This window comes from Ylistrum balloti, unplaced genomic scaffold (genome assembly GCF_031769215.1).
Source record: "Ylistrum balloti isolate Yb309-2 unplaced genomic scaffold, AGI_CSIRO_Ybal_v1 Utg370884, whole genome shotgun sequence".
Taxonomy (NCBI): Eukaryota; Metazoa; Mollusca; class Bivalvia; order Pectinida; family Pectinidae; genus Ylistrum; species Ylistrum balloti.
The window spans coordinates 74,231-102,180 of NW_026782503.1; the positions used below are offsets into that span (position 1 = coordinate 74,231).

The window sequence follows — 27,950 nt, forward strand, 5'->3', positions numbered from 1 at the left end:
ATGAAGTTTAGCCAGTTGTTGGTGTTGATCTGGTCAATATCCACCCCGCTCGTGGTGGAGACATCAGGTTAGTGAACATAGACTATATATGTGTATACGACCACAAAACAATCAGCATTTTTACATTAGAAATACTACAATAACTAGTCATTATGTGTGCGACGTAACCATTCTTGTGATTTACTTTCTATGTCACTGGGTTTTTTTAATTTTATCAGATACACATGTAATAATATTTTCATGAATATTAGGATACAATAATGTGAGTAAACATTGTTACAGAATTCAGTGTGTTTTTACACACGGTCTGCTTGTTTGATGTGACGCTTCGATGATTTGTTTTGTGTTGTACAGTGACAATCTGAAATAGTTGAGTTAAGCATGACAGGAACAGCCGTAATGTTAATTACAGAAAACGTGTTGATCATATTCACGCAAACACACCCTCACCTCCACACACCCTCCCAACATCCCACACACACCCTCACCCCAACACACCCTCCCAACATCAACACACCCTCCCAACATCCCACACACACACTCACCCCCTCCCAACATCCCATACATACCCTCACTCCACACCCAACATGCCATACACACCCTCCCAACATCCCACATACACCCCCTCAACTCCACTTCCTTCCATATCACCCACACCATCACCCCCAATTCCTGCCACATCCCCCACATCTTCACCCCACTTCCTTCCACACATTAATCCCCTGCACCCTCACTTCCCTCTACATCCCCCACACCCTCACACTCACTCCCACTTCCTTCCACATCCCCCACACCCTCACTCCCACTTCCTTCCTCATCCCATACCCCCTCAACCCCATTCCTTCCACATCCCTCACACCCCTACCCCCACTTCCTTCCTCATCCCACCCTCCCCCCCCCCTCAACACCACTTCCTTCCACATCCCCAACACCCTCACCCTCATTCCCACTTCCTTCCACATCTCCCACAACCTCACCCCTACTTTCTTCCACATCCCCCACACCATTACCCCCACTTCCTTCCACCTCCCCCACACCATCTCCACCACTTCTTTCCTCATCCCCCACATCCTCAACTCCACCTCCTTCCACATCCCCCTTCCCCTCAACCCCACTTCCTTCCACATCCCCCACACCCTCACCCTCATTCCCACTTCCTTCCACATCCCCCACACCCTCACCCCCACCTCCTTCTACATCACCCACATCCTCAACTCTCACTTCCTTCCACATCCCCCACACCCTCACTCCTACTTCCTTCCACATCCTCCACACTCTCACCCCCACTTCCTTCCACATCCCCCGCAACCCCACTTCCTTCCACATCCCCCCACACCCTCACCCACATTCCCACTTCTTTCCACATCCCCCACACACTCACCCCCACTTCCTTCCACATCCCCCACACCCTCTCTCTCACTTCCTTCCACTTCCTTCCACATCCCCCACACCCTCAACCCCACTTCTTTCCACATACCCCGCACCCCCACTTCCTTCCACATCCCCCACAACATCACCCCCACTTCCTTCCTCATCCCCCACACCCTCACCCACACCCTCTCTCAACTCCACTTCCTTCCACATCCCCCTTCCCCTCATCCCCACTTCCTTCCACATCCCCCACACCCTCACCCTCATTCCCACTTCCTTCCACATCCCCCACACCCTCACCCCCACTTCCTTCCACATCCCCCACACCCTCTCTCTCACTTCCTTCCACATCCCCCACACCCTCACTCCCTTCCTTCCAATCCCCCGCACCTCCACTTCCTTCCACATCCCACACACCCTCACCCTCATTCCCACTTCCTTCCACATCCCCCACACCCTCACCCCCACATTCTACCACATCCCCCACACCCTCACCCCCACTTCCTTCCACATCCCCCCAACCCCACTTCCTTCCACATCCCCCCACACCCTCACCCACATTCCCACTTCATTCCACATCCCCCGCACCATCACCCCCACTTCCTTCCACATCCCCCACACCATTACCCCCACTTCCTTCCACATCCCCCACACCATCACCCCCACTTCCTTCCACATCCCCTACGCCCTCACCCCATTTCCTTCCACATCACCCACACCCTCAGCCCCCAGTTCCGTCCACATCCCCCTCACCCCCACTTCCTTCCACATCCCCCACACTTTCACCCCACTTCCTGCCACATCCCCCACACCCTCACCCCTACTTCCTTCCACATCCCCCACACCATTACCCCCACTTCCTTCCACATCCCCCACACCATCACCCCCACTTCTTTCCTCATCCCCCACACCCTCAACTCCACTTCCTTCCACATCCCCCTTCCCCTCAACCCCATTTCCTTCCACATCCCCCGCACCCCCACTTCCTTCCACATCCCCCCCACACCCCCACCTTCATTCCCACTTCCTTCCACATCACCGACACCCTCACCCCCACTTCCTACCACATCCCCCACACCCTCTCTCTCACTTCCTTCAACATCCCCACACCCTCTCTCCTACTTCCTTCCACATCCCCTACACTCTCACCCCCTCTTCCTTCCACATCCCCCACACCCTCACTCCCACTTACTTCCACATCCTCCACACCCTCTTCCCCTCTTCCTTCCACAACCCCCACAACCTTACCCCACTTCCTTCCACATCCTTAACACCCTAACCCCTAACTTCCTGCCTTATCCCCACACCTTCACCTCACTTCATGCTACATCCCCCACACCCTCACCCCAACTTCCTTCCACATCCCCCACACCATCAACCCCACTTCCTTCCACATCCCCCACATCCTCACCCCCACTTCCTTCCACATCCCCGACACCCTCACCCCCACTTCCTTCCACATCCCCGACACCCTCACCCCCACTTCCTTCCTCATCCCCCACACCTTCACCCCACTTCATGCCACATCCCCCACACCCTCACCCCCACTTCCTTCCACATCCCCCACACCATCTCCCCCACTTCCTTCCACATCCCCTACGCCCTCACCCCATTTCCTTCCACATCTCCCGCACCCTCACCATCACCCCCTCTTCCTTCCACATCCCCCACACCCTCACCCCCTCTTTCTTCCACATCCCCCACACCCTCACCCCCACTCCTGTCCACATCCACCTCAACACAGCCTCACACAAACCCATACACACACCATTATCATATCACCATCCCTATAATGTGTGTAACTTCATTGAAACCCTTCATTTCATCATAGCACCATACAACATAGTTAAGGTGTTTTCATTAATAGTTTATAACAATAAAATCATTCACATATATACATCTATGTGTTCCAGCATATATTTCATCAGTTATTTTTAACGCCGCTTTACTTTTAGTTACATTGTATATATATATAAGTTAAAATAAGACAGAACAGAAAGGAATAATGACGGAAGAACAGTTTCACAGTCAGTCGATGATTCATAAATACTTTAAAGATCACGCGTGTATCTCACGTCCTTGTTGGTTTAAAAACCGGACATGATGTTAACATGCCAAAGAACAACTGAATCAAAATACTAGGTGTAGGCATGAGATAAGCCCGATTTTAAATGAAGCAAAAATTCCAAAGGCATAAATGTTTTCAAGGTTTTTTTTTACCCAGTTATGATATTCTTTCGTTTTAAACTAAACTACGAAGGAACAATTAGGACGAGGAAGATATGATTTGAATAAGATTTAACAATTCTTTATCGATGTCATAAAACGTTATGTCATTGCCAACATATATCAATAGCAAGACAGATGAAACATAAGTCACAGGTTGAACTTGTATATGCCCTGATCATTACATGTACATATAATGTACCCAATATATCATTAAATGATGGACCAAAGAATATATCCCGTACGGACGATACAGATGTACTGCAATGTGTCATTAATCATTAATGTACTATTGTTCTAGTGAAAATAAACATGTTTGTATCTTTGTAATTCCATAACTGATCTTAAGCTATTAAACCCAATACCTTGAGTGAAATACACATGTTGTTCCAAAATAGCCACAATCATAATCTTGACAATTGAGTAGCCAATTTTGTTTAGTCTGTCAGGACATCATTACTTTGTAAATATTATGAATTCTTTACTCTATAAAGTATTACTTTTCTGGTTATGGGACTGTGGGATACAATAAAATATAATATGAACATATCTTGTTTTATTGTGATATCGACATACGAATATGAGTTCATTGTGAAGCGGAATTCGCCACCCGAGGCTGAAGAATACAAATTAATACTTTCAGGTTCAAAAGGAATCACGGGTTTTGTACTGTTTGTGTACTGTGCTGATAAACTGTAATGTTCTTTATGTACATGTAGGTTTGTAACTGTATTCGATGTAATTTGAAGTGTTCAGCACTTATTCCTTTGTAGAAAACATACACACCAATAATAACTTTTACATACAAAATGTTATACACAAGGAACTTTTAGACAAAAAATTTGTCATTAAATCTAATAAACCGTTCTTTTTTTATTTAATTAAACTACTTTTTTCAGTAAACCTTGCACTGGGTAAACCCACAAGTCAAAGTTCTGATTTCAACGCAAGGTGGGACAGCTCTAAAGCCGTAGATGGATGTTCCACGCAAACTATAGCTTCCGATTGCTGTACACACACTGAGATCGGCGTGACCGAGGTCTGGTGGCAGGTAGATCTACAACAACAGTCTGTCATAGAATCCGTCTATATAATATACAGAAGTAAGTTTCAGTTTGTATCAATATGGCCAAATGCTTATGATTGCTTGTTGACAATAGAATAACCGATCAAACATTATTTTGGTAATATTTATTAAATACATTAGAGATCCATTTTCTTCTGTGAAAAGTGTATTCCCAATGAACTTTCGCCATTGCATTATATCATGCAGTTTTGATGGTAAGTAACATATATAACATGGTCTATCATAGTATATCACGCACGTAGGCAAATAACTTACCATTTACTTATTTACATAAAGATAATGACACTCGGTTGTTTGTGTACACAATTTTGATATAAATGTAATTTTATTAATTTGAACAGATTTACGTACTCTGTATACATTATACAATATGAGCACGTTCATATTTGAATAAAACCCAGAAACAATTTTTTACACCTGCAAAATGTTGTCTGCATTTCTGTCGCACATCCGATACGGCATCAGACAGTAAGAAGAAATAAGTGCATGTGGGCGTGTATGATCCTGAAAATTGAAGAAATAAAATGAGAGGGATTGAGATGAAATGATATAAGTGAAAAGAAGAGGTTTCGGAAATTATCTAGTTGTAGCCTAAATTCAGTTGAGAGAATGCAACATGCTACGGCAGCTGTGTATTAAAAAAAATCGTTCGGAAACTCATTTATCTACGGTACAGGTATCAATTACGTAAACCGCATTATATATCTAAACATACGCTTGACGTGTACTTTATTTTCAACAGTACGTCCGCGACGAAAACTGGGGCTTGTGTGTGGAAACAGTCTTAAAATTATTTTCAATACATTAACTATGGCGAGCACTCTCTCCAACACGTCATTTCGCACACGCTCGTTGGTTTTGTAAAGAAGAATTTACCAATCAGCGACGTTCTGGTCAAACGGTAGCGACTCTGGCCTGTATTAATTTCGAAATAAAATTGTTTTAAGAGCTTTTCAAGAAAAGTACTCGAAAGTGCCTATGTGATGTGTCTTGTTGATTATGACGGAATCAATTGAAGCCTGAAGGATAATCCACTTATCTAAATTTTATGTACGCACGTGTGTTATAGATCGGTTGCTATTAATGTCATCATATTTGCTGTACAAAGTATTGGAAATATATTAAAAGAAAACAGAAAAAGAACTGGCATGCACTTGAAAATCTAAGAAAAAATAATCAGAATAAATTTTCTTTTAGAACATTTTGTAAATATATTTAAAATTTTTGAAAACTTGTTCAAATTGTTTGAATTGAACAGTTGGAACCTTGCTTTCGTTACGCTTCAATGCTCAGCTATTTTTTTTATCGGGTTTCCAATATTTTAGGCAAGAGATTATAAGAGAACAATGAAAATTTCTAACGTTTATTCTATGCAATGTTCAGAAAAGTATTGTTTCGCCGAAAAGAATTTTGGTCAGGACAATGCCAAGTATGAGCGGAAATGAAAAGTTTACTTGCTATTGGCATGTTAGAAATGCTTTGTGGAGTAGTTTTCATTAGACAAACACGGTACAGGATCATTGACGAACAGGACGTCCACGTGTGATATGTGGACGTCGTATTTGTGTAATTGGTTCCCGTTCTCTTCTATAGACGGATCAGTTTCAGAATCGTAAGAAACATATTGCGAGAGGCCGGGAACATTATGGCCCTAGGAAGCATTACAATGCAAAGAAGGATCCATTTTATTATACTTTGTAGTGGAAGGCAACCTGACCAGTGTACGCTACCTTGGCAACATTATATGTTAACACGGTATTTTATTTTTCCGTCTCAGCTAGCTTAGCATTAATTTGAGTCAGACAATGACGGACGCATACTGTACGCATTTTCGGGGCATATCTACAACAGCAGAACGTCACCATGTAACCTTTTCCCGTCATCAGATTTGTCTATAATCGAGTGTGGGTGGGATGAAATGAAGCGATGTCGGCGTCAGGAGCCAAACGCTCATGCGACGTTCGACGCATTACATCAGATATATGGCAGGACATTCACCAAGCACTCCTGCATAATTTTATCAACGCCATGTGAGCGGCTTATTTAGATAGATGACTTCTTAAAAACTGGCATCACTCTTGCGTTTATTCTGAAGACAGTTTCCATTTTTCTCTGGGCAAAATATTTAAAACTGATTTTGTAAATATTACAACTGATATTTCGTTGGATAAAAGACGATGTAAAATATCATTGCACAAATTTCATATAATAATTTGCAATAGATCCTTATCTATGACTACAACTTTTTGTGTCCATTAAACAGGTTTTAAACATGGGACGGTTTACATTTTCTTTACACATAAATATGTGACTCTGTTTTTTAGATACTGTGAATTACATCAGTATGACTTGATATGTTTGTTAACAAAACACCCTTCTTAATCCACAGTTCGTTTATTTCGCATTGATGTGGTTGTTGGTTACTAAAGAGAAAATATCTTTTGACACATCATCTTTTTTTTTTTTTTTTTTTTGCTTTGTTAGACTAAACACATTTTCCGGCAACTCGCACATTTTCAAAAAAAAAAAAAAAAAAAAATTGTATTTGATGAAAAATATTTGATTTTGTTGTCATTACTTATGTCCATTATATGTTATTATCCACTGCGAATACTTTTTGATACTTAGCATTTATTTCACATGCCGATATGATCAGAAGCATTTCTATAAGAAAATATTTTCAAAAAGGAGAGAGATCATCTCCTTGAATTGGTATGGACATTTCACAGCGAATTATATACATTATTTTGTATATAAACCTCGTAATCCGGACACCATGCTCACATCACTGAAGGTCATTGGAAGAATCTATCTCACAAATTGAAACTGGCTGTTTCCCAATCTTGATAATGAATAAAATAATTTTATCCTGGTATCCGAAAATAAAACACATTCAAATACTGTTGAACATGTACGTCATGATAAATATCAACTTGTCTGGGCATTATTTTATTAGGACACATGAATTATAGAAATAATAACCGTTTATTATAGATGAGGGCACACTTTACAGACTTGCTGGGTTTGAGATATACCTGTCTTACACATCTGACTGGAGAAAAGGAGTCCGGTGTTATAAGGATTATACTGATAATCTGCAGTCCATGTCAGCGACACAAAACGTTTCATGTTCAGGAGTCGCTCGCTATGTAACCATCTACAACGATCGTCGGATGAAGTCGAAGTCGTGGTATTCGGATGATGCCGTTTTGGACCTGTGTGAAGTGAACGTTTACGGTAAGTACATAATAATATCATAATGCTGAACTTAACTGTTGCCAATATTTGTATAATGTATCTTATGTTGTTGACTTATTTATCCTAATGAGTTCCGTTATATTCATTCCAAAATATTTACCGTGGGTAGACATTCCTACCATGTAACCGTATCATATCAAAATTCAAATTTATATATAGACACATTGAACTGGTTTTATCTGGCATTCATAGACATAGGATTGCCAACAGTATAAGGGTAAATTCAATGAAGAGCGCCACTGAAAGCAGTGTATTACTTTAATACACTATAGATATTAATGAGCTGGGGAGAGAATGGACATTCCATCATTATCATATCTTACTTCTAACAAATTTATCAATATATTATCTTATATAACGATATGAGTGATGTAAGTTTTATGGATAAGACATATGTACTTATACAGATATAAAGATCAGTACGACAGTAATTCTAAAGACACTTATTGATTGCGGAGATCAAAATACTTCGAACAAGAAAACCAAATAATCGACAAGATAGGTTCTTTATAAAGTACATGTAACAGAGATCATTATTAATTTTAATGTCACCACTTGGATTCGAACCCTGGATATCTAGCTTACTGGAATGATGCTTAATCAACCTTCTCAATTTGTGAAAAAGCAAAAAAGTCCTTGACTGTATAAGTCATGAAAGGCAATAACTTGGTATAGAGGTTTTAAAGAACACAGTGTAATTCCACAACCTTGTCATCTGTAAACATATTGGTTTGCGCAAATAAACAAAGGCCAATAATCTTTAATATAATAATTTCAAATAAATCTACCAACGACACACTTCTAGACAAACAAAAAACTTAGACTCAAAGTGTAAAGATCTATAAACATGGTAGATCTCGATAGATCATAATATAGTACTCCATTGTTCTCTCATATGCCTGACCTTGACCTATTTTGAAGGTCACAGGGGTCAAACACATCTTACCTATTCAAATTTTCAAGTTCAACAGGACAAAGAAGCCTTATATTTAGAGATGAGTATGGTATGTGAATAGAGTGCGATAACTTTCCTTGACATATTTTTTAAGTTACAGGAGTTAAATGTCTTTAAAACGTCTTGTTTTGGAAAACCCAGAATACTAACATTTGTTCTGATATATTTTCAAGGTAGTAGCCTAGCCGAATATGATTGAAATTTTTTTACGTTCCTTCAGAGCCACAGTCAAGATATTATGTCAGCAAGTATCTAGGGTGGAGCGCTGTAAAGTTTCCTGAAATAAATGGCCTTGACCTATTTTCAAAGTCACATGTATCAAATATGTTTGAAAAATGAAAGATCTTCCTTTCAAGTTGGAGAAAACATGTTTGATCAGACAGTTTATCGGATGGTATGTTATAAAGTTACCTGTAACAGGAGCCAAATGTGTCTCACGTTTTCGAATTACGTAAGACCAACGGTACTCTTGGGTTGATTGGTGTGAGATGTTTTCATACAAATGACTTTGACCTCTTTTTTTAGGCTTACGGGAGTTTAAAAAGTTAGATTCGTCATAGAATCATTTCAGTTTTGAAGAGTATAATATGTAAACCTTTGTTTACGAGGCATATATTTGTCATCTTGAATTTGTCTTCATCTAATTATTAATAAATATTTTTTTCTCATTATAATGTGATAGATTATCTTATTATAACCTGATCTATCTCGTTAGTACTAGATAACATTTTGTAATAATTGTGTAATCAAATAATTTATATAGTGATATAAGAAGATAAGTAGAAATGAAAATATTCGAATAGGCTTTCTTAATGTAATGAAGTCCCTACGTTTCTAAGAACCACATGACATTGTGTATATGAATCTCATTCTGTTTCTAAATCACATTCCGTATCGTACTTTAACTCACCATTGTCGACGGTATAATCGTAGTCTACGTCGTTTTGTCGTTTAAAAGAATCAAGTAGAAAACAAAAAGAAAATATTCCATGTATTGTGAAGATGCGTAGTTAATCAATAATTTCCAGTAGCGATCGTCTAGTGTAGTCATTTTAAATTTTGCGAAAAAACATTAAACGTCGTATTACCCCAACTATAGCGGGAACAATTGAGCCCTCCGACGACAACAGAATTTCCTGTAAATAAATCGATGTGATGACTGAACAAAGCAATGACAAGGTTAAATTGATAACACATATAGATATATTCCTCGAAAACAATGTTGCTATTCATGACTATAGATCCGACGTTTCTTTTAATTTGCCAAACACCACAACTATTATACTAATAGTCTGCACATAAAGGAGCGAAATGTACCGTAGATTTCATGAGTTTATGTGTTAATTTTGATTCATTGTTGTCATGGTGTAATAATGTATACCAATTTCAATTTGTGAGATAGATTCTTCCAATGACCTTCAGTGATTGCGCCAGAACGTGTAAGAAATCTTTGCCAATTTGGTCCTGTGAGTCCTAAGGTGATTGGGAATTAATGTTGCATGATAAGACGGAATGCATGGCTAATGTCACAATTTGGTTCAAAGCTTCATTGGTTCATGGAAAATAGATTTGACAAGAATAGTAGGTTTCGACCCTCTATGGCAGGAGGGGCGAGGACCTACGATTCGTGTGTGAAGGAGATTGTTGTCCGAATGTTCTTGCTGCCTCCCTGGAGGCAGAAGGATAGAGCGAAATGAGGATGTAGATGTACACCTTTGGAATTCTTTTTCTCTAGTTTCTTTAGTTAATTTTAGGTAAACAATGCTATATGTGAGATAATGTCTCCATGGGCCTTGGTTATGTTATATGCAGAAGGTCACATACAGTACGTATTGACCAATATTGTTTTCGCCAACGCGTTGACATATCTGCACATCAGTCCCGATAAGAAAAACAAAATCACTTGTGATAATTTTAATTGTTTAATCTTAATCACAGTTTTTTTCTTTACATCGAGTCTTTGAAATAAAATCAAGTTTGTCACTCTGTCCGAATTAAACACTATGTTGAATTTCTCCGGGATTAGAATATGCTTACGTATGATATATGTAAACTGCATAATCTAATGAAGATTAAGCTTCCCTGAACCTTTCTATAAATAATGACGTAACTGGGTTCATATCGTACTTCTGTTTATCTGTTTAATCTAGGAAATACAGTACCCATAATTCCCACCCGCATTTTTCATGCTGCCCAAAACAACTAAAAAATAACATTAACTGGATGAAGGTTATGACCATTTCTCATTTTTAATCAACTGGAACAGTCCTTAATAACACCTGTCTTATCCCGCTCGTTGCCCAGCAGAAGATATTCTCCTTAATACCATAGTTTCAAAAATTCATCAAACTAAAAGTATGTTGCACTTTCTTTTAAGAATGTTCACCTGGATTTTCCGGCACATACTGTAGATGTCCACTCAACTGTAAAGATGCTAGCTGTCCTCTACCCACCGGCTATTGTACTGGTAATGTCTAACATATGTATGGTTCAGTTCCTCTAAATATATGGAAATGCTGTGTATATAGCATTACATGCATTGAAATTTGCTACTTATTTGTTCGTTTTTGTATTGTCTCTTTAACGATACGCCTGTTAAAGCGTAATCAGTACAGATAATGTGTGCCTATTGTCTTTTCCATAAAGACCCTGTGTAAGTTGATGCTACAACTTTCGTTATATCACAGAAGGTGTCAAATTGAATTGTTTTCTTAACATAATTATTTATTTTCGTTAAGTGTATTAATCAATTATAATAGTGAAAAAAAATAAATTAAGAATTAATAACTTAAGACGTGTGTCTGCTTTATCATTGGCACGAAGATACACGGAACAATATTCAGGCGTTCTTACTACCTTCATCTGTCGTTTGTTTAATAAATCCCTGTACACGGTTAAATCCTTTACTTTCCAATTGATTGATTCTGTCCAGAGGCATGACATTCTAAATGGTCTTAAGTTACCGATACCTGATTGATCTTTAGTGTATGAATCTCAATCATTCTACTTATAGTATGCTGGAGTGAGATGGCGCCATTTACTTACGACACGCCATTTTTTTTTTTTTTGTAACATGTCAGCATCAAATAGTCTTAATCTAAAGATATCGTCTGCAAGAAATCTTGGAATTTGTTATCAATAGAGTAAAAGTCTCGCAGCCAAAGGAAACGTTTTTCTTGTCTCTGCTGGTATGCGTCTGTCAGTGTGTCCGTACTACATCATCATCATCAAAGTTTTTTTTATTTCTTCTCTAAGTAGATGTTATATTAAAAAATAAAAAAAAAAAAAAAACCATGAAATCTCAAAGTTCAGACAGCGCAAATCACGGTCTAACAAATGTTTTATATCGCGCATGCGAAGTGTCTCTGTACATTCATTGGGTTTCAGTACTACAACCGGACATTTGAAAGAGAGCGCGCGGCGCTGACAACATAACGCGCTGCCTTCATTAAAAGGAGTTTCAATAAGGCGCTATCCTGGAACGCTGAGATTTCACCAAACAATATATGGGTAAAAGTGATATTATTATCTGGTCTACAAGCATTGTTCTCATCGAAGCCAATGTCTGATATAGATTCCGCTGCGTGCCACATTACATAAGGCTCGTATATAGAATGTAAAATAGTACAGGTGAGTTGAAGTTATATATGTCGAAGTAGAGAGACCAGCTTCGGAATGAACCTGTTGTAATAAGAGCAATTATGTTAAATGTTTTGAATTTTAAAAAACAAACCCAACATTTTTTTGGTTAGAATGCGTTGATAGTTACTATGGATATCGTTGTAATCTGACTTGTCCGAGAAACTGTATAAGTAATGTGTGTGTCAGAAGCAATGGTCAGTGCACAGGTTAGGCAATGATTTATTAAATGAGAGTGAATATGACTTTCAAAGGGGAAAGGTGTATCAAAGAGTTTTTAATGGGATGTTGTTTGGGTGTATCTTGTCATCTGAATGTGACATACCTTTATAAGTGCCTTTTATGTTTATCACCATAAAATAAGGTATTTAATGCGATCTCTGCGTCAGTGTGTGCGTATTACATGTTGGTAACAGCGACCATGCAATTCGATATATGACCTGCAGAGGTCACGCTTAATGATCTTCTATAACTATGCTTACTTGGTAACTGATTGTTGTCCTACAATGATTGGAATCAGCAAGTAACTTTGTCGGCTTTGGTCTGTTGTTTACTTTTGGAAGAATGTTACAAGTTTGCTAACATTATAGATGTACAAAGCAGACCGCTTACGAATAAACCTGTTAGAATTAAAGCTATTATGTCAATCTTTTTTAATTGAAAACAGTTTTTGATTTCCTCCTTTTAGAATGCTTTGATAGTTTCTATGGAGATCGTTGTAATCTGACTTGTCCGAGTAACTGTTTAACTAATGTGTGTGCCAGAAGCAATGGTCAGTGCACAGGTAAGACAATATTTATTCCTTCAGTATTGAACACCGTGCATTTACATTGAATATTGTTAATTTATAGTACGTCTATAATTACTATAGTAATTGGACAACTAATAGAACACAATATAGAATTGTAGAGTTTGTTTTTAAAAACTATGTTTTTTTTAATTCACTATACAAATTGAAACGCTGACCCATTTCCCTCACGGTTTTTCTGTTGAGGTGTTGCTAGGATTTTTGCGCATTAGCAACTGCGTGTATCGGGATGCTTCACCATACTACTTTGACAATAGGACAGTACCTATTACCATGTCTTTTTCTCAACTTAAATCAGTTGCGACACCTATTCTTGTTTAATCTTTATTCCTTACGTCAAAATGCACATATATATATCATGTCCATGTATTTTATACTGAATGAGACAATTTTATTTCAATTATACAGTCAATCGCCAAAACAAATAGAAAGAAAGGTACATTAATAATCAGCATGAAAGACAAACAATTGTCAAAGAGATAAGATGACTTACGGTCAAAAATAAGATTACAGGAATGCATTTGGATTTGCGGATATTCTGATATTTTAAAGCATGATATCATTGCCAAGATTGTGGTCCTATAAAAGCCTTATAGTATTTACTTTTATATATGTTTCCTTGTATACCAATATCTGCAACATCACTACAATGGCAAGCATTAGTTATGCGTACCTCTGTTACCCTTGCACATGTTATTTTAACAACATTATTCCTCAATGATGAAATTTTGTATACGTACTTGATAATATTTAATGTACAATAAACATCAATTCAGAAGAACATAATGTATGTTGTACATATTTTCAGCGTGTAAACCTGGATTCTTCGGCACACACTGTAGATGTCCAGCCAACTGTAGAGATCAAACCTGCCCTGGCGATTATTGTAACGGTAACATAACTTTTATTTGTTTGTGATAAAATATATATTTCCACTGCAAACTTACAACATAACCTTAAATGAGAATATGAAAATGTACTGGGCTTACATTTCATTCCAACGTTACCAAAGTAAATTAAACCTACGAAATCAATATTTAGAGTTCATGCTGCTCGAGAACAATTCCATACTCGTAATGTTTCTTATTGATTTCCCAACTGTTGGTCTGGGCATTATTGAAGACACTTAAACTGTCTTAACAGAGGTTTGATAAAGTGTCCTTGAATTAATGTACATATCATATAATTTGCATTGAATACCCGCAACCCGAAACATGATTTACGTACTACACACCTATGTAACAGTCATGCATTTAAATATGCTTTCAGCATACCGAATATTATATGATAAACGAATTAATATACACGTATCTAAGTGATATTTGCAAAGAATCAATGTATATGTCTTTTTTAATTCCAACTAACCTCGCGATGAATAAATTGTTGTTTTAGTTGTAAACCTGTAAATGTAAATTTGAAACATTTTCCTAACAGCATTGATATGGTAGTTATAAGATGTATTATTAAATTGAAAAATTAAAACAAATCTTGGTCGATAGCCTTTATATTGTAATGTCTAAGTGGTCTAGACAATGAAACATATCATTCCCATTCTCTTGTCAGTACGACAGGTTTCATTTTCCTGCGACATGATATTTCAGGGAAATTACCTCATTAAATTCGAACATGTTCAGTTAAAAGCTGTCTTTAAAGCAACGACATGTAGGGAAGATTATAACAAAAAGTATAGCATTTAAAAGAGTATGACATTGATAGTTTATATTAAAAGTTAATGAGAATAACATCTCAACCGCCTTCACGACCCGTCTGTGTTAAGCAGCAATTAACACAATGAAATAAAATGCACTATATACAACAACGAAGCACAACAATAGGAATAAGGAGTGATGTTCGGCATATCAAATATTGAGTAAGGACGACAAATATTGATGTTAAAAATCAGGTAAAGCAGAAAAATACCTAAAACGTACATTTAAATACAAGCCTTGATCCCCAAGTATTTCGGTCATATAAATATGACAGATATGGTTCATCATATTGATAAAAGCTGATACGAAAGCAATTGTTTTCAATAATCAACTGCAATGACATTAGGGATCCAATACTACTTGAAAAAAAACTAATAATATAAAACAATCATTTGTTTCTTGAAGCATGAAAATTACATTACAGGAAAGCAAGTTTGCTTCCATTTAATAAGGGAACTTCTTTTTGAGTTTAATATAAAAATCTTAACGTAAGACTGGTTACAAAAAGGAAAAAAACTAACACCTTTTCGGCGTCATGAATACGAAAACTATGGTTCGGCATAGTTAACATTTCATATAAATGCTTGAACTATTTACTAATTAAATGTACCCTTCTATTTGTAATCCATTGTTGCTTGAAAAACAAGTTGCTAAAATGAAAAAAAAAAAAAAACCCAAAAAACAAAAATCTTATCAAAGATTTAGTTATCCAATTTGCTTCTCTTCTTGGTGGTGATTATCCGGTTTTGGTGGTGAAAAACTGCCAAAAAACTTTTTAAAGACAGTGACCATGTCGATGTCCAGAGTGACTACCATATGTCTGGTTATTTCTTTGATAAGTAACATTTGTATCCCTTGCCTTCAGTAGACAACATAGGCAAATCTTTATCCAAAATTTATAAGAAAGTATTGACTAGATATAAAAAAAAAACACATAAAACCTCTGATTTATTAAGATGAGAAATTCAGATACAACGGTCGTTTAAAAAATAGTATTAACGTTGTCTTGTTTCACTGTAGCAAATCGATAGATGTGTGAATTTGCGCAATAGTTCTGATGGCTTTGAATTGTTGCTTGTTGTTGAAAGATGATTACAGATTTACTGCAGTTATGTATAGATCTGCTAGTTAGGAATAGATCTGCTCGAATAAGAACAGTGATATGGTCATTAATGATTTAATTTGATTTTTTTTCAGAGTGTGATATTGGTTACTATGGCATTCGCTGTGATTTGGTCTGTCCTAATAACTGTGATAACATGGGGTGTAACAGAACCAGTGGTGAATGCATAGGTAAGACATCTTAGAGAATGAATACATTTTAAAGGAAAATATCTAATATGGTGTTAATCGGATATTACTTGTATATATAATTGCATTCGAGTGACAATTATTCGCATATAAAATTTGTCAGACGTAAATTAGTGTTCTATCTGCGTCTGTCAATCGGTTAATAATTTTTGCTTTCGTTATTTCTTTAGAAGTAAGGGACGAATCTTCCCTTCAATTTCTTATATATAGATTCCCTTAGGTCCCTACGAAGAGTTGTGTCTTTTCGGGTTTGGAACTAATCGAAAAAAATGATAAGAGGCGGCCATTTTTGATTTGATAATAACTGAAAGATAGAAAACAAAAGTAAAAGAAATAGAACCCTTGTGTGTTGCTGTCAGCTAACAGCGATTCGAATTGCTGCTTTCCAGCCCCAATTCTCATTAAAATGAACACAAAACACCAAGGTTTATAAAATGATGATATAGCGCAAAATATTCACAATCCCCATCGAAATATTGTACTTTCCTGCCCATCCTTAACTTTCCGTCGAAAGCTGCTAATCTCCATATTACCCCCGATGATGTTCTAGTTGAAAAAAATCTGCTAATCGACGTTTTTATTTGTAAATTCTGTATCATATCTTTCTGTACATTGCAATATATTAATAATAACACTGTGAATCAGACAATCAGTCTATTGGGATTGAAATTCATAACCACATATAAGAAATTATTGTTTGAAATTATTTGCGAGAAGAATTTTCTTATAACTATTTTTTCAATCTAAAGTACATGATATTATATCCATGTTACCTGGCATGAACTTGTCATCAATGATGATCAGATAGCCGAATAGAAATGTGGCTTATTTTAATTTCTCTCAAGTGCCTTATGCCTAAATAATCGTTTGATAAGTAATCAGAACAGATGTCGGTGATATCATACTCTCAATAATGCATGCAACAAGACTTCCGGTTATTGTTTAGGTAAATACTGTTAATATTTTGCCGTCTACAAGCAAATGAGTCAGACTTTCATACGGAATCGAATATCCTGATCTATTTGGAAAATTATTACAAATGTGAGAAATGAGAAAAGAGAAATTTAAGTTTATTCTTATTTTGAAAATAGAAAACGTCAATTATGTCTATGTTATCGTGTTACACTGCTAAAATCATTCATTTAAATCTTTTTTTATCTTCTATTGCCTTTTCAGAACTGCTTGTTGTGTTCTGATAATTGGATAATTGCAGCCAATCAGGAGAAATATGACAATTACTTAGGTGTTAATTGTATATTGTTTGGATACATTATCAAATCAATTATTTCTAATAAGTATACAATGTTTAGTCCAAAGTTGAAATGCCGTTACCTATTCAAACATTATAAGAATTTATCTTACGTCAAGGAATATGCTCAATGATTATTGCTTTTTCTTCAGGACACGTAATTATCTTATGTAGGGGTCGGTTCAATGCTTTGTATTCCTTAAACACGAAACAAAAGATATGTTTTCTCAAAGAATTTTTGATATAGTTTACTACTAAAGCATAATTTATTAAGGTCTCGCCAGTGGAATGTAAAAATTGAATAATTTAATGAAAACCGCAGTGATTATTTTACATAGGGACAGACAGTTGAAATCATTGTTTTTTCATCAAATTATTCCCAATCAACGTTTGCTCGTTACGAGAATGGTAATGAATCAAAGAATATAATAGACACAAAACAAGTTTTCAAAACATTTCAGGTTAATGTTTTTGCACATCATAAATTCAGAGGATTGGGACATAAGGTATAAGACACCTCTTTTGAACGATGACGCACAGACATAATATTGTCATTCTATTCATTTTGATCATAGTTCTTATGTTTCAAAAATATATATGACGGCATCTGCAGAATTGGTATAACACTCGTGTTTTACTATGAAATGAAAGATTAATTTAAAAAGAAAACTTTATTCATTTCAAACTTACACATTTTCACCAAATATATTCCGAATAAACTTCCGTAATTTACCTTGAAATGCCTTATGACTGTAGTGTTAATGATATCGTAACTAGCGAATGATTTGTTCAGAGATATTACTAGAATTTATCAAATCTACTCCTCTAACATTTCTTTTGACATAAACACTTTTCATTTCCTCTTTCACGTAATAGAGATTTTGACACGCTACAATTGATTAATTCATGAATGTGCTATATTTTGCGATTAATTCGTAAAGCGGAATGAAACATTTGTCGTTAACCTAATGACAAAACACGTTTATTCTTATTGTGCGATATAACGTAAATACACTTATTTTTTGGCATGTTTTGGTTTGTTTCGTTTTAGAATGCAATAATGGCTACTACAACATTCATTGTAGTCAGTCATGTCAAGTTAACTGCAAAAGTCGCATTTGTAACATAGACAGTGGTGAATGCACAGGTCAGACACTCTTTATCTTTATGTTTATTTCATATTGACTATCGGTCATATTATATATTGTATCTAACGTCCAAATTATAATTGACAGATATTATCAATCAAGGACTTGTCGACATTACTTGTATGCGCGCTAGGGGATGTCATAGTTATATATTAGAAAAGTCGCACGTGAACATGAAGGTTCAGAGTGTAACGGGGTAATCTCCCATGTCCATCATCATTTAACAAGTCATTGGGGTGATACACATCAAACCGAAATTCAACATTTTGCACAAAAGTTTCGATCTTTGGGCTGGGATAGGGTAAGAGATAAAGCTATCTATATGATAGATAATGTTGAAAGGGCTGATTATGGAAGACATTCAAAACGTCATTTGTTCACAAAAAATGTTCTCACAAAATGCACAATAATTACTAATATCGGTGGTATACTTATTATTTTAGTATTTTGTATTTTGGTTATGGTTCGAACTATATATTTCGTTACAATTATTAAAAACGTGTTATCTGTTTTGTGACAATCGGCGTTCTTAATTTAGTAATTCAGTTAATTAGGCACGTGCGTCATCGATTAATTTGGATTAAATGTAAGACCAAGGGAACCAACTTCGTAGACACAAATCAATGTATCAGTGAGTGGTCTCGAAGAGTAACACAATCTTTTGGCCGACCTCTATGGGAAATTAGCATTACCGGAAACCCCAACTTTGGGGAAATTTTGGAGAACATTGCAGGGTTTTGTTAGGGACTATTCGGTTTAAATGAGTGCGTCACAGTTGATTGAATAGACTCGGTAACAAAAGCATCATAAAAACAAAAAAAAAAAAAAAAAAAATAACGACTTGTTAGCGGAATCACAATTCAAGTATAAGTTGGATGAAATAGGGGCAAGGTATGAATAAAAGGAATATTTACATAGGTTCTCCTGCCAAAATGTCACAGAGAAAAGACAATGTGTGCAGGAATAGTAAGTGGTTCCATGTTCTTGAATGGGATCACATCACACATATAAATGATACATCTAGTAGAGTAACAAGTAACAAACACGCCCAGCTTCATATCACAAACAAATCACTATGCTGTGATTATGTCAGTTACTGACATCTTGCACGAAAATCGTAATACTGAGAACAAGCCCTAGAATATTGAATCAACTGTAACATGTAGACACCAGGTTGAGAATGTGGGGTTATCCAGAAACGGAAAATGTACAATAGAGGAATTTATTTCATTATGTTGGTATGTTGAAAGATATCGTTTCACCTTTCTTCGAAAACTTCATGCATCACTTCAATATGACTCGTAATGCGACATAGTTAATCTTTTCATAGTTTACATGAATGGCTGATCTTTTAAAGGACATAAAAAGGGTAATTTCATAACCGGTTATGTATCACTATTTCATATCTGGTAATGTATCAATATTTCATATCTGGTTATGTGTCAATACAGGTCATACACTTTTGTAGGTTTGCTTGAAACAAATGTAAACGTCCGAAATCATTTCAAGAAAATGTATGTGCTTCATCACGTAAGCATATTATATGCTCTTACTCCAGTATATATCAAACACGATTTCTAGATGTTATGTTTGTAGATAGTTGTATAGACATACGGTCTTATGGAAAGTAGGTAAAAAAATCGAAAAAATTTCTCCGAGTATGACAACATTTAAGAAAAAACGACTTCCTTAAAACAATCATCCGACCCGAGCTAGTGTGATCCGATCATGAAGCACGCAACTATCCGATCAATATGTTTGCTATATCATATTTAGTTTTTTTTATGAATGCGTGCTACATAGACTAACGATCCATCAAACGGTCGACTGCTTTGATAAACGCATATGAAACGAAAGTGTATATTATTTCTTGGCTTTTTATAGATGAGATGGTTATCTGAAACGGTCATACAACATCGTTTTGTTATCGCTATTTTCTTTGATGATTTCGTATTAAGTTACCAGTTAGAGATGTTGACACTCCTTTGATAAATATATATGTAACGAGAGTAAATATGACAGTCATAAAGGTATGACAAGATATAATAAAACTCAAACAAAAAGTGGTAACAAAGGAAGCCTGTATGCTGTTAGCACAGCAAGTACGACCAATTAAAAACTGCATGACATATAACTGATTATGAATTTCATTTCATTTTCAAATGTCTGTTATGTTGCGTAAAACGGGCATTTTTGTTAAACATGCAAGTGTTCAACGTATAGATATACTTATAATCACAACCGTTTAGAAAACTATCTCTGACAGTTCTGATTATCACATTTCGATACATTTTGAAGGTTTTAAACAACTTTAGGAATAACACTATCAGGGCCAGAAGGTTTATTAGTATTAAGAATATTTATTTGGTCAGAAACATCTAGTTCAGTGACATGAATATTTGTAAGTGAGTAGGGGGTATTGGGATGTGCTGCCTGAGGTAACTCAAGGTTAGGTGATGATGTAGAAATATCAGTAAAGTGATTATTAAGAAGTTCATCTTTGTCTGTGGGGTGATGAATTAACTGATTGTTTGAGTAAAGAGGGGGAATTGCGGAAGATTTATTATAGAAATTAGTAATAGATTAAGCAATCTTCCATCATTTATCTGGAGTAATATTATCATGAAGTGAATGTTCTAATTTGTTTACGTAGTTTGCCTTTGCCTCACGAATGAGGTCAATAGTCTCATTCCGTATAGTTCGAAATCTTTCCCAATAATGAGGAGTATTTCCTAATTTAGCTTTTCTGTGAATTCTATTACGTTGCCTCATTTTTAATCTAATAGTGTTATCCATCCATGGTTTATCATTAGGACGCACAGTAATTATTTTTGTAGGAATGAAACTATTGACCTGATCTGCAATGGCATTGACTATAGTACTACTGAATGTGTTAGAGTCCTGGTTTAATGGCAGGTTCAACCAATTTATATTATTAAGAGCATTATTCATGCTATCAAAGTCTGCTTCTTCATATCTTAGAATATTTTAGAATCTTAGAAATTTTTTTATAGTTCACTTTTTTGAATACGGAATAAGAAATGGAAGCATGTACTGAGGAATGGTCACTACAAAATGTAGTATTTTTAACTTTATTTTGGTTATTAGTGAAGATAATATCAATGGAAGTTGCACTGTCAGATGCTATTCTCGTGGGTTCATTTATAAGACTAGATAAGTTATGTTTAATAAGAAGCCTTGATAAATGGCCATTTAAAGGTATATGTAACATGTCAATGTTTATATCACCTGTCAGTACAACATCCATTGAAGTATCTGTAGCTCTGGTCAGTGTATCATCTAATTTAGTCCAGTAACCAGTATTACTTTCTGGTCGGTATAGACAACCTAGTAGAAATTTGTGATTATGAATTAATACTTCAGACCATAACAGTTCAATATCATCCCTTTCCAAATCCCTTCTCCTATTCATAACAACAGTATCCTTTTTAGGAAACTATAATTCCACCACCCCGACCTATAGTTCTATCTTTTCTATGAGGATTGGAATTAAAAGAGCGGATTTGGATATCAAGTTCAGGAAATTAATGGGTTTAAATGGGATTCAGTTATACAAATAATATCATTATCTTCAAGTTCTGTTTCTATCAGGGCTGTTTTGTTTCTGAGAGATCTTACATTTAAATGAACTAAATTTACATTCTGGTCTGGACCCGGGTTACTTCCAACATCATAACATAGAACTAAGACAAGAAAATGTGAAATTAGAGAAAACGATAGATTATTAGAGAGTAGTAAGATTGGATAGGTAATATAATTATATATAACAAAATGGGGTCAAAGTTTGTCAGCTGATCACGACACAGGCTGCAGGTTCAAACAGTCCATATACCCACAATCCTGAGCCGAGTCCGTAAAAATTGACAGGCGGACCAAACTTAAGATAACAGATTCAAATTAAAAATAGAAAAAAAATGTATATATAAGTATACTAAGGCTAAAACTGGCGACCGGTATCAGTAATGAATCTCTGAACCAAATCAAGGATAGATTTATTTATATTTCCATCAAGTGTATGAGATCCTTTAAGAAATGTATCAGTGGTAAGAGGTATAGAATCATTAAGACATGAATTGCTCTGAGCACTGTGTGAATAATACCTGTCTGCAGAACGTAGGACTATGCATTGGTACGGAGATGGTTTACTCTGTATTGTCAAGAAGTTGTGTTAATGTTTTGCCAGCTGACGATAAGAATATTGAAATTGAAAGTTTCAGATAGATGAGGTAGGAATGATCTTTTCCAAGCTTTAAGGTAGAAGAGAGTTTTGTCTATGCTTAGATAGTAGAGAATATCCCTGATTGTAGATAGTTCCTTTCCATTTGTCAAATATTAAGATGAATACAGCAATGTATTATCAAAAACCTATGACAAAATTACTCCATAACTGATAAAGGGCATGGTTTTTAAATTTTGCATGAACACAAATAAATCGTTTTGTTAATTTGTTAAAAAATAGTAAAGCCCTTCTTTATTGGAATATATAAACTGTAATTACTACCTAATATAATCTTCATATCAGCTATCTTAAACGTTATTAAGTTACAATGTAATTTGTAGGAGAAACACACTCAACAAGCTAAAACTATTGGGTGAGCCGCATGTACAGCACGTGAAACCTATTGACCTCTTTTTCTTTATGAAACTACTGTCGTCATATAGTTCCAATCGATTTCTAAACTCAGTACCATTATTCAAATGGCGAACTTCGATTATCAAATATTTAAAAGTGTATGTGCAGCTTACGATGATTACATATTGAAACGTCGGCATTGGTATTAGAGAGAAAAAATACATGTAACATTACATAACTCAATATGTCGATTTCTTCTGAAATCGAATATAATGTTATGCAACTAAATCCGATTCCAACTTTTTACTATTTGTTATTAAACTTTCTCTCGATGTTACATGAATGAAAGTAGGGAATTAAAGCCCCAATATACGTAAGAATCACTATAAAAAAAAATAATCTTTATCTTATTTTCGCCGTAATGTATGTAAAAAAACAGATACTTTCCTTTAATTAAAGAAAATAAAACTGACTGTTTTCAATTTAAATAAAAATTGAAAAAATCGGAAAATAAACAATGTGGGACCCACAATAATTCATACATTACCGATCGTAGCGATGACATTGCGCATGCGCATATTCCGCGTGTGTAAACATGGCAGACACAGTACAGACGTTCACCAGTCGCTTCCTTTTTTTCCAATCATACATCAGGGCCAATTCTAAATTCTTACGTTATAATTGTGCGTCGTATCGTTTCTAAACTAATTATTCCTTCTAATAATTTCCCAAAAACTGAATGTTTATCACAGGAATACCTCAAGTCTTCGCAAACAATGTTTGTAAACAAAAACTTACCGTGGACATATCTGGATGTGCTTCCTCTATAAGTAGAAACCTCAACTATCGCGAGATCAGGTCATGAACTTTCGACGTGGTTCGGCAACAATCGTAATTTCGATGGCGGCGTGTTTAAAATGGGGGTGTGTTTACAAATAGCGAGTTTCAACTGCTCATATATCAATACTTTATGCACAAAGTCATGGTAACTATTGTTTGAATAACTTAATTTTAGCTACATCTTAGAGAATATCTCAATAATTATGTGTGATTCTACACTAACGTTTTGGTGAATTTTACGTATATTGGGCTTTAATAGTTTCTTGGTATATATGATAATGTATCTTATCATCACTACTTGCTAATATCGTCAAGATTTCACTTGTAACGTAACACGCTTATCAAGCTCGGTATAGCCTTGAAATATGCATGTTGAGAACACTGAGTGATGTGGTTGATTACCTCGTAGATCAGCCACGTGGGAATGGACAGCTTATTGTGTATTACAATTCCCATTTGTGGAATATCCGTAAGCTACGTATATGTACATGTATATAGAAGAGTATTATAATCCTACTCTGACCGTGCATATAATGGACTCCATTTAATTGACAAAAGATAACTCATTTTAATGTAAATATGACTTTAGATATAACAATAGTTATGAAAATAATCCTGAATCGCGCAATATATTTCTAAATGCTTTTATACCTGGAAATCAGAATGGTTGCCGAACCTGTTTGATTGTTGAATCAACTTCTTAAGACTAAACGTGAGTACTCAAAATACCTTTAGTTCACTATTTATTTGATTTTATTATTAATCGAGGCAAACATTTATCAATCTGCCCTCGTTAAACATTTTTTGTCATCGAGACACTAACAACTTTTAAACATTTTAAAGTCAAGCTCAGTGTTAGCTTTGGGACTACAACATTGAGAAGTAAGCAAGTCGCCAGAGACCTATGAGACCATTAGTCTCTTGTACAATTATGTGAATCGAAAAACCGGTGCCGCGGCTATTCCTCTTTGTTTAATTTGCAAAGGTCATTACCAGCTCACCCCACCGCCCCCCCCCCCCCCCCCATCCCCCCTACATTTTGTGGTTATCGGCAAGGGCACCTCTTTGTCTACTCTAACAGAGGAGGATCACCAAAAGGCAATAACCTCCTCAATTGAAACAAAAGCTTCCATTTCAGCGATATACGTAGACGGTATAAATAACTTTATACGGTCATAGACACTACCACCTACCCGCTACTAGTGCTTCCAAGTGGAAACATCTGATTTCTGACAAGTGATCCTATCATCAGGCTGATCCTGAAATGAACTTCTCATTTTATATTCAAATGACTTGTTAATGTACATGTAGATAAAGCATCCAATGACGTGTCCCTTGTCTACAGACATTATTACATTATTACATTAAATGCATAAAAAAATAATAGCGACGCTAACCTACAAGTTAATGTTGAATGGGCGCACATTACGGGTTTTCTTTTTTTTTCTATTTTAGAAATTTCCTTCTGACACGAATAGCATGCTTTTTCGTGTAAGACTAACATTTATCTAAGGAGACCAATTCCAATTTAAGCATATTCAATTGATATCCAATAAGAAACTTACAGTTGAACGAAGATATGAGTTGATTGTCTGCACCTGGTTTTTGTACTATTTTCAGGATGTGTTTTGGGCTACTTTGGCAGTACATGTGACCAAACATGTCCATCTAACTGTAATGACAACCTATGTGTCCAAGCAAACGGCGTTTGTATAGGTTAATATTGCTACGTTTGTACTGGTGTTTCACTTTTTTCAATGGAAAGCGTTTATTTCAAACATCATGGCCAAATTTCAGAAATTATTCCAGTTTATGTGTTCTTCCCTTTTAAGTTCTTGTCGATGAACTGAAAATCGATCACACATTGATAAAAATATATCGGCCGAAACATTTACCAAACCTTGGATATCTGATATGTATGAAAAAATATAAAGCCTTGCAATTTCAAGTCAATCTGAAACAAGTGTATTTCTGTGTACATTCAGGGTGTAAACAAGGGTTTTTTGGAAACACATGCAACTCCCGCTGCCCTCTACAATGCAAAGATAACACCTGCATCCAGTCTAACGGACATTGTGAAGGTATGAAACAAGCGTACAATTTACTTCTTGTAATCAAATATGTTTGAAATCAAACAAAACCAAATATCCAATAAAGGTAGTTTGCATTCAGACAGATTCTACTAGAAAACAAAAACACATCTTACGTTAATTTTGATTTAATACCGACGTCTCAGTTAGTCACAAAACGTACGTTTCATTAATAAATGCTTATATATCAAACAATCACATTACTATTCTAACATCCTGACATCATATATTGAATTTTCTCTAATCTCTGCATGCTGATGTGTATGATGCCCTCTCAAGCACATGACAGAATTCATTGTCATTGGAAATTTTTATGACATAACTTAAATGAGGTTAATTGACCAATTTCAATCAAGTCAGTATTAGATTATGTACGGCGATGCAACGTTATGTCATCACAAAAATATTCATATTCCATACAATGTAATTAAACGTAAATATCACATAAGTACAGGTACGGTTTTACTGATAAACTGATTTTCATTGCACACCGTCCATGATTTTTATTTCTTTTTTTTTTTTTTTTTTTTGTGCCTGTAGATAAAGCATCGAATGACGTTTTCCTTGACTGCAGACATTATTACATTGTTACATTACATGCATAAAAAAGTAGTAACGTTTACCTACAAGTTAATGGTATTGGTGACGGGTGTGGTGATTTTGATGGTCTGTATGACACCGCACATCACAGGTCTTTTTAGACACGAATAACATGTATTTTCGTGTACGACTACCAGTTATCTAGGGAGACTAATTCAAATCTAAGCATATTCAATTGATATAACATACGGAATTTATAGTTGAACGAAGATATGTGATATGAGTTGAAATTCTGTACCTGAATTTTGTACTGTTTTCGGAGAGAGACTATTAAAATGGTTGTACTATCTATTTACTTTTATTTTCAAACTGCAATATTATGAAACATTTTCTTGATTTCGCTTATTCAATAACTCTTGTAAATCGTAGCAACATACATTGCTATATCAGTCTAGTGGAATATTGGTTCTTCTAGAATGTGAGGCCGGATTCCATGGTAGAAACTGTACCAAGATTTGTCCAAACAGCTGCAGAGATCACATATGTGAACAGGTGGATGGGCGATGTACAGGTAATAACATGTCATCTGATTTATTTCCCTTCTTAGAAGTTAGGAGGGATGTCCGTGGAAAAAAGTTCAGTGACTGACAACATATTCGCTGGCTTTTGTGGTAAGATCTTTCTATATGGATATGTCTATGTCGCATATTTCCCATATATAAACCAACGTTTTTACCATGTCCAGAACATTTTACTATGGGAGGGAATCCAGAGTACCCAGGGAATATCCACGTGGTCGGGAAGGTGACCCCAAATCTCTTCACGTCCGTTACAGGAATCGAACCCCAGACGCATTGGTGAAAGGCGAGTGCGTTCACATAATAGTGATAAGTCATATCCAATAGCTGATTTCGGTTTTAATCTCTACTTATTTATGATTATTACTTTTTTCATTTTTTTCAAGAATGCAAATTCGGCTTCTTTGGCCACGCATGGTTAGACATGTGTGGCTACTGTCAGGATGAAAATTGTGACAAGGACACTGGGTCTTGTTTGTCTCCATTTGCAAATGGACTTACTGATGATAAATGTGACGTCAGACGTACCTTGGCGATAAAAATCTAA

General features: G+C 36.0%; 1 protein-coding gene across 1 annotated transcript; it reads left to right on the forward strand.

The window, feature by feature from the left end:
* On the forward strand, nucleotides 1–27,950 carry LOC132559288 (protein draper-like). Its single transcript, XM_060223901.1, has 11 exons — nucleotides 1–67; nucleotides 4,497–4,700; nucleotides 7,679–7,921; nucleotides 11,275–11,364; nucleotides 13,225–13,320; nucleotides 14,153–14,236; nucleotides 16,251–16,346; nucleotides 25,816–25,911; nucleotides 26,181–26,276; nucleotides 27,301–27,396; nucleotides 27,790–27,950. Exons 1-11 carry the CDS (start codon nucleotides 1–3, stop codon nucleotides 27,948–27,950), a joined length of 1,329 nt encoding a protein of 442 aa, XP_060079884.1.